Source organism: Lampris incognitus, chromosome 12 (genome assembly GCF_029633865.1).
Source record: "Lampris incognitus isolate fLamInc1 chromosome 12, fLamInc1.hap2, whole genome shotgun sequence".
NCBI classification, from domain to species: Eukaryota; Metazoa; Chordata; class Actinopteri; order Lampriformes; family Lampridae; genus Lampris; species Lampris incognitus.
The window spans coordinates 19,472,911-19,482,135 of NC_079222.1; the positions used below are offsets into that span (position 1 = coordinate 19,472,911).

General features: G+C 41.6%; 1 protein-coding gene across 1 annotated transcript; it reads left to right on the plus strand.

The window, feature by feature from the left end:
• Positions 1–3,291: 3,291 nt before the first annotated feature.
• LOC130121868 (sphingosine 1-phosphate receptor 3) lies at positions 3,292–7,099 on the plus strand. Its single transcript, XM_056290813.1, has 2 exons — positions 3,292–3,450; positions 4,222–7,099. The coding sequence occupies exon 2, from the start codon at positions 4,293–4,295 to the stop codon at positions 5,421–5,423; it is 1,131 nt and encodes a 376-aa protein (XP_056146788.1). The 5' UTR covers positions 3,292–3,450; positions 4,222–4,292; the 3' UTR covers positions 5,424–7,099.
• The last annotated feature ends 2,126 nt before the right edge of the window (positions 7,100–9,225 follow it).

The window sequence follows — 9,225 nt, forward strand, 5'->3', positions numbered from 1 at the left end:
ATTTAAACGTTCTGTCATTCTGATGCTGGGTGGCCTGTCCGTTACTTTGAGGAACACCACCGTTGTAAAGATAAATCAATTCAAGGAATGTTAGTCCAAAGTTAACGATGCTAGTCAAATTAAAACACACAACAAACAAAAAATCTAACTTATTTACAACAGCAGTTGTAAAGGGGAACGCAAAAGGACTCCACTTTACTGTGAGGGAACTCAAAACCATTGCAGGGGGAAAAAGACAGAGCTAAAAACCCTATTTCTGTTTGTGTGGTCTTCAAGGATTGGCAGACTACATTGCTGCTAGACTAAACTGTGCCACAGCTGAAAATATGCCTCAGAAATGTCTCTTGCCTCTTGTACTGTTCAGCTGCATGCAAGAGGCCGCCATGCCTAGAAATACTGCCACCACAAAGCCACAGTGCAGGGGGGGGGACAGTCCACGTCTGATTTGTAGCCCAGACTCATGGGGTGTGTTGTTGCCTCGAAATGTCGAGGGTGAAATTAAAGGCAGGGTTTTCTTGTAATTGTGCATGTGTGTGCCCACTGCCCACTGTGCTGACCCCAGCTTCTGCGCTCTAATGAAGGGTTGAGAGTAAGAACAAGGCGAAACCCTGCACAGTAATGGCTACAGCAGTGATGTCAGCCAAATAGATTTGTAATGTGCTTATAGTAGCGAGGCAGCAGGCCCTTATCATTTCTACATCCGGTCATTATCACTTAGCCATTAGTTTACTGCTTTTAGTGCGCACTATTACTGAATGTTGTGTTAACATTTACATATATTGCGTAACAATCAATAATGAATGTATTTATAATGCTTTATAGGTGTATGCATCCGTAAATCCATGGAGTGCCACTTTTGTATTGCATTATAATAAATAATGAATATCCTCATCACATGCCTTTAGCAAAACTTTGGAGTTAGAGGCTGCCTCAATGACATGTGAGGCTAAATCTTTGTAAAATGTACTTTTAAAAAAAAGTCTTGTGATCATAGAAACCTCCCCAGGAACTTTGTGTTCAAGTTATTCAGGATAGGCCGCAGTCTGTGAAATGGAAAGCTTGGCTGAGTGATGGATTTACCAGCTGTGGGACCGGCTACTGTGAAGAAAGGTAGGCGACAGTGTACTTTACTTGCAAATGAGGGCTTGCAACTTTCAGGATTATGCTTTAAAAAAAAACAACACACACACAACAACATTACAGCAGCAGGGTGAGCTCAACTGTATGGTGTACTGATGATATGACAGGGAAGCCAATGCCACAGACTCCTGAAGTTAGAAAACAGCAGCTAGGGAACTCTAATTACCGTCCTGCTGACAAAGATGAGAGGAAAATTCAGCCTCACTGAAACCATAGCAGTGGTCGCTTGCAAAAAAAATTTTTTTTGGTGAGGGTGGTCCTGCAACTCTAACCCCTCCACCCATACACTTCTTAAGTTTTCTATGAATACACATAGACATGGACTCATTCTAACCACATAATATGGGTTTAAAGTTGCTGATGGCTTCATATCTGCCCCTGAAGTTTCAGCAAATGCAACTCCGAGCTCCGCATCGCTACAGCTTGCTAAACATCTCAAGGATTTTCCGACCATGCTCCTGGTCCACCGCTCAAACGAGAGTGCTCTTACACAAACCGTTTCTATGATTGGTAATGTTTGTTGGACGCGGTAAGCACTTGTTTTTTTTTTCCCCATGATTTTCCCATCGGCACAGTGTGTCCTCCAGGAAATTACAAAGAATTGTGACTGTAACAATGCAAATGGACCCCTGCCAGACCACAGCCATTTATTCAACCACACAAACATTCCTCTTATTTAATAACCATAGACACTAGAGGAGATCTGCTATCAAGTGATTAGGGTCTGGGTTACAGTATGTGCTTCGTTCCGGAAAAATCTCAAGCAATGTAATTTGTGGCACTGTTTGAAATGAGGAAGTTTGTTCCTTAATTCTGGGGTTATATTGCAAGGGTGTCATGTTCACCTATGAATAAAGAGTGTGTTGTATTCATCCAGATGTACATAATTAGTGTTACTTTAAGATTTTAAAGGCAGTCTTTTGTTGAATGAAAATATCTACTAGTTCATTGTATTTTAGCTATTTAATTTATGAGTTCTGTGTTAGCCATAGTGGCTTCAACGCGCCTACTAAAAGTTTCCCAGTTTCCCAAAATCTCTCTTGCTAAAAAATAGAGACACCTTGTGTGAACTGGACTTTCTCAAAGGGGGGCAAGAGAGCTGGTGATAGGTTAAACAAAATCAAAAATTGTGCACTGTAAAAGTAATATTAATTTAAGTAATTGTTTCATTAAACAGTCAGATGTTGTATTTCTGTCCATGATAATTAAAATTAAGGCAGCTCCCTAGCACAATCTTGGGGTTAGCTTAACATGGCATCCTAGATATTTTATTATAATATTGGTGCCAAAATTTAACATGCACTCATTGTTGCAGACATTTTTTTAAGAATGTGATCTTCCTTTCTCCCCAACCTCCCAGCACTCTCACAGCCCTTGTCCTTTCTGCCAGCCCTGCCCATCCTTCCTGGACATGAGGTCACCACAGGAGGATCAGAGGACAGGATGGGTTACAAAGGTCCATCATGCTTAGCCAATATACTAATCACTAAAGTCAATACAACTTGGTATGTACTCTACTTAAAACGATGGCTGTGTATGCCCACCAGCCAATAGAGATATCACCAGGAAACATGCATCTTTAATGGCATAGTTTGCACCTCATAAACGCCAAATTAGTGAGCACCAAACAATAAAAATATAACAGCAACATTTGTGCTTAATCGTGCCTATTTGTATAATGAATGCTGTTTCTATTGGCTTTTCTGTTGTATTTAGTCCAACGATTTGTAAGCATGCTCGGAGCCCGAGAACCTGATAGATCGTCTTCATGTAGGCCAAGTAAGCCATGATAAATGTCATAAAGGACTATCTGATCTGCATATAGCTACATGAGGTAATCCATTATGGGCTGACGTGGGTTCACAGACCGCATTTTTCATTTCCTCAGACTTGTCTCGAGGACTTTTGCAAGTAATCGGCGAACGCACGTGGGTGAATTAAAAAACAAAAACAAAATGTGAACAAAGCTGCAATCGCATCTCCTACACATTTCATTGTCCTCTGACTTTGATAAATTAATTAAGTTTCGTCGCGATGCCCTCCCAACTCCGCACATGGCAGCGTCGGGAGGGGGGAGGGGGAAGGGGAGGGGGAGGAAGGGAGGAGGGAGGTGACCTCAAGCCAAACGACGATCTCACTCAGGATCAGCAGTTAACGGAAAGATGACTACGTCCTCCCCGCAAGCCTGCGCGAAGAAATTAAAAGTTTATTGCCCTAAATTCGGAGGAGAGTTACCGAGGCAGCTCGCAGTGCAATGTTCGGTCCCGGTCGCTACGCGCCTCGCTTTAAACGGTCGCTGAGCATCCCTCGGTAAGTTGTGTGAATGTGCCCTGCTTCTGTGGAAAACTGTGAAAACGCCACACTGGAGTCCGTTTGTTTTGCTCTCGCTTTGCTGAATGGCTTTACATGGGAAATGGGTCACCTTTTATAATTGGTAAGGTAAACACTCATAACTCTTACAAATGAATACGTGCTGTATGTGCGTTTTTCCCCCCCAAACGCTTGCCCTTGGTTAGTTGTGGCCTGTGTCAAACTGAATAAGGCATTGTCTGGTTAAAATGTTTTGAGGTTAAGATATTTTCCTTTCATATAGTTTCAGCAAAACATAGTTTCCATAGTTAAAGAAATAAATAATCCACTAACTCTTAATGCATCGAAATCATATCTATCTATCTATCTATCTATCTATCTATCTATCTATCTATCTATCTATCTATCTATCTATCTATCTATCTATCTATCTATCTATCTATCTATCTATCTATCTATCTATCTATCTATCTATCTATCTATCTATCTATCTATCTATCTATCTATCTATCTATCTATCTATCTATCTATCTATCTATCTATCTATCTATCTATCTATCTATCTATCTATCTATCTATCTATCTATCTATCTATCTCTCCGTCCGTCCGTCCGTCCGTCCGTCCGTCCGTCCGTCCGTCCGTCTGTCTATCTGTTTGTCTGTTCTTGTTTGCTGATTTTCATCCTTTCATTTTTCTTTTTAAAACCAAAACCTAGATCTGACAGAGGGCTAATGGTTCATGTTCTGCTTATGTGTTTCCTGTGCTCTCAGACGGTGGAAGTGGTGAGACGGTATTCACGGCTCATTTCTGACATCTAGTGTCATCTGGAGACACGTCGAAGATGATCAACCCGCAGATATACCTCCACTACAACTACACAGGAAAGCTGGACCACCGGCCCAACAGTGGGAAGAGCAGTGGTGTCATGGACATCAAAACCATCGTGTTCCTCATCATATGCAGCTTTATTGTCTTGGAGAACCTTGTTGTGCTGATAGCCATATGGAAAAACCACAGGTTTCACAATCGCATGTACTTCTTCATTGCTAACTTGGCACTTTGTGACATGTTGGCTGGAGTGGTCTACTTGGTCAACCTACTCCTGTCAGGGGAGAAGACCCTGCAACTATCGCCAGCTTTCTGGTTTGTCAGAGAGGGAAGCATGTTTGTAGCACTAGGGGCATCTATTTTCAGTCTCCTGGCAATTGCCATAGAGAGACACTTGACCATGATCAAAATGAGACCTTATGATGCTAACAAGAACTACAGGGTGTTTCTGCTCATAGGGACTTGCTGGCTGATTGCAGTATCTTTAGGGGCTTTGCCCATCCTAGGCTGGAACTGCCTGGACAACCTCCCGGACTGCTCCACAGTTCTTCCTCTCTACACCAAGAAATACATGGCTTTCTGCATCACCATTTTCATGGCTCTGCTCTTAGCAATCTCAGTCCTTTATGCCCGCATCTACACACTAGTGAAGTCTAGCAGCCAAAAGGTGAGCAAGTACAGCAACTCAGAGCATGCTATGTCACTGTTGCGCACTGTCATCATCGTAGTAGGGGTCTTCATCGCGTGCTGGACACCCATCTTCATCCTGCTGCTAGTGGATGTAGCATGTGAGCGGCGCCGGCGCTGCTCCATCCTCTACAAGGCCGACTGGTTCATTGCGCTGGCCGTGCTCAACTCGGCTATGAACCCGATTATATACACTCTGGCCAGCCGGGAGATGAGAAGGGCCTTCCTGGGCCTCGTGTGTGGCTGTTGCTTCAAGGAGAAGGCATCAATCAACGGTAGCTGGGCCAAGCCATCTCTTGAACCCAGCCGCAGCAGGAGCAAATCTTGGAGCAGTCAGAACAATCCCAATCTGAACCAGCAGGGCTCAAGGCAGACTGATGTGGAAAAGGAGCAGGAGATGGATACGGTCCAGGGTGAGGTCGCAGTGGTGACAGAATTGGACCACAGTGCTGCATAGGCCAACCGAAAGAGAAACGGGATTGAAAAAGGGGAGCAAGAAGGAAAACTGGGAAGGTGATCGGAGTACTACTTTACGCAGTATATCCTGATGTTACTACACCACGGTCCTAGTGACAAACATTACCAAGGCAAGAAAATGTAATAAGTTATGCAGCAATTTGATTTGGGAGATAGATAAATAATGTTAGGTGATACATTAGGCCTGGATTGTAGAATAATATATTTATTCTCTTTCTGATTATGGCATCACGTTTTCTCCTTTAACATGGGAGCTCATTAAAAGGTCAACAGATTAGATTGAATCAAGGCTGACTCATGCAGACCAAGTCAAAATCAAGAGTATTTCTCAACTATACCTCATAATTTCCCATGAATAATATCCTCGAACTTGAATGAATATACAGGCCCCTCAATGATTGTGGATTGAACCATAAAAGGAATTAATAAGCAACAAATTACCTGTAAAAAAATTACGGTCAAAATTGGGTTGCTAGTTCTCTGTTTTTTGTTTGTTTGTTTGTTTGTTTGTTGTTTGTATGATGCAACGGTAGTAATGCATGACAATATAATGGCAATATTGAGTAGTTGTTATGATTATTGTAATGAAAAACGATGAATTTATTTATTTTATACAGCCTTTGTAAAAAAAATGTTAACTCAATTGAAGAACAATATCTTATGGGACTGCAGCATGTGACGAGCATATTTAAGATGAAAATTCAATTCAAAGAGCACGTCAGCCCTCCATTTGTATGCAATATCAACAATATTTTGGAGATAAAAGCACGTCATCTTGCATCATATTACTTAGAACTTGTGTCTGGTATGTAGCAGTTAATGGTTTCCATTTTCTATGTCCTAGTGAAGCGGAGGGATAATGCCCCCCCTGCTGGTTAAATAAGGCTATCTCAGTTTGCAACGTGCCGCATGTTCAATGCAGACTTTATAAGAGTTTACAGGAGTGCCTTTTTTTTCTTTTTCGTTTTTTTAGTATTTTTCAGCTGATTATTTAAACAAGTCTGCAGATTCTTAATTTACTCAAGCCCCACAAGCATGAAGCTGTCCAGCAAAAGAGTAATTTAAGTCATTGGACTGAAAAGGCATGACAATTTGACAAAAAAAAAAAAGGGCATGAAGAGCATGTGAAAATTAAAGTTAAGTAAACTCCTCAATGTGATGCAAAATGTATGCATCTTTAGGATTATTCTCTAGAAATCTAGTCTGCAAGAAGGTCATATATGCAAAAGAAAGCCACACACAAATCTCTTATATGGCTGGTCGATGTCATAGCTTCAAGGACAGTACCTTGTCTTTTGACTCATCACAATGTTACATGGCTGTAGATGGGTATAAGCTTCACACAGCTGAATCATCCCCTAACAGCTACGTTTTTAGCTGTTGTAGTGGCATCAGAAATAATAATAATGATAATAATAATAATAATAAACATCTCATATCCTAAGGAAGGCACTATCCATCAAATAGACTTCTCCCTCATTCTAACCCTAGGCCCAAGGAATGGGCCCGGTTATTATGTTGTATTATGGCATGAAATTAAAGGAAATTTGTATAATAATAATAATAAAAAAGAAAAAACAAGCGCTTGTACACATTCACGGTTTTATTGCCAACAGTCATACAGAATAATGATTAACCCATACAACCAAAAGATTAAATCTGTAAACATTATTTGGACTTGGTTTCATTGTTTTTTTTATTGTTGATTTCCTTTTTTTTTTAAATCACCTGTTCCAGAATTGTGTGTTTTTGTGTGATTCCCTTTGACATAGCTTTATATTTAAAATTTGGAAATTATACACTTATTCTATATGAGAGAGAGAGAGAGAGAGAGAGAGAGAGAGAGAGAGAGAGAGAGAGAGAGAGAGAGAGAGAGAGAGAGAGAGAGAGAGAGAGAGAGAGAGAGGAGCGAGAGCAAGAGAGGGGGGGAGAAAGAGACAGAGAGGGAGAGAAAGATGGAGAGAGGGGGAGAGAGTGAGCACGAGAGACAGAGAGTGGGGGAGGGATGGGGGAGAGAGAGAGAGAGCGAGAAAGAGAGAGAGAATTGGAGTCTCAAGCAGCAACACGCAGCAGGGCAAAACACAAACCCCAGTGAACAGGCATGCCCCATTAAGGATCAGCTATTGCACTTTGAAGAGAGAGAGAGAGAGAGAGAGAGAGAGAGAGAGAGAGAGAGAGAGAGAGAGAGAGAGAGAGAGAGAGAGAGAGAGAGAGAGAGAGAGAGAGAGAGAGAGAGAGAGAGAGAGAGAGAGAGAGAGAGAGAGAGAGAGAGAGAATAGCTAGATAGACAAATAGCTAAATAAAACACAATTGGTACAAATGAAAGGCACATTTTCATCAACAGAAATCTGGAAAAGCCATGTTCTTACTTGTGTCCGGACATGTTAAGTTGTGTACTCATTGTTTTTCTATGCCACACAGTTTATATCATATGAGAGGGGTTCAAGTATGCAACTGGTCCTGCAAGGTCCCCTTTGTTTAAAACTTTGCACATTTTCCCCAAAGTAATTCTGCAACTATGCTTCTCACAGAGCCCCATCGTTAGCCAATCAATGCTTAACTCCTCCTGCAGAGAGATTCAGTTTGATGTGTGAAGCACACTTTAAGGAGGAAGAAAGAAATCTGCAGAAATCTCACTGATTACCCTGTGCCCTTTTCTTCTCACCTTTCTTGAAAAAAGAAATCTGTTCTCATCTTTGGATTCAGAAGTATCAAGATGAGGCTCGGGGGACAAGCAATGAGGACGTTTTTATTAGATTTACCTAAGAGTACTTGGCATCTGGTGGATATAAATTTTAATACCGTTTCAAGCACTGCTCTTTGATAAATAGTATGACCCTCTAAAATATGTTGTGAGATGCATGTCGACTCCCCCTTGCAGCAAAATACAGGTACTATATATTACATTGCATCTGTCTCAACAAACTCATTGAACACGCACTGATTTTGGTTCAAATGTACTGGTCCAGTGCATATCAAACTCAATGCCCCGTTCATTTTGGTATCCATCAGAATACTAACAATATTGAGGATGAGACTCGCTTGAAAAAAAAAGAAAAAGTCAGTTGTCAGAATTGGTGTGTACCATTTATATAACCCATTTCAAATTTAAATCCTATCTCTACAAAAACAGTTTATTTTTTGATTTTTTTGAATTTTTTATACTTTAATGATCTCCGTGGGGAAATTCTGCTCTGCATTTAGCCCATGCTAGCTGTGTAGCTAGGAGCAGTGGGAGGCCGCCGTGCAGCACCCGGGGACCAACTCCAGTTCATCTTGCCATTGCCTCGGTCCAGGGCACAGGCAGGAGTATTAACCCTAACATGCATGTCTTTTTGATGGTGGGGGAAACCGGAGTACCCGGAGAAAACCCACCGCAGACACGGGGAGAACATGCAAACTCCACACAGAGGACGACCTGGGATGACTCCCAAGGTTGTGGACAACCCCGGTGTTCGAACCCAGGGCCTTCTTGCTGTGAGGCGACAGTGCTAACCACTGGGCCACCGTGCCGAAAATTTGTGTCATTTGATTACAATAAACTGTTCTGTGGAAATAATGTATACTGTAAATTACAAAATGTGAATTAATGCTGAGCTGTCGAGAAATAATTTTAGGAAAAACTTGCCGCCTACAATTTACTTTCCCCTGTCCCGTTGTCCCAATGGGCCCAGCGATGCGTAGCCAAATCACATACAAGTACTTTTCCTCTTTGTGACCGATAACAGAAGAGATTTAAAGTGAGTGCAAATGCAAGTAAAACAAGAGAATGAACCTTTTCT

Excerpts from the sequence above, each read along its gene's own strand:
- LOC130121868 (XM_056290813.1), top strand. The coding sequence starts at position 4,293 with ATGATCAACCCGCAGATATACCTCCACTACAACTACACAGGAAAGCTG.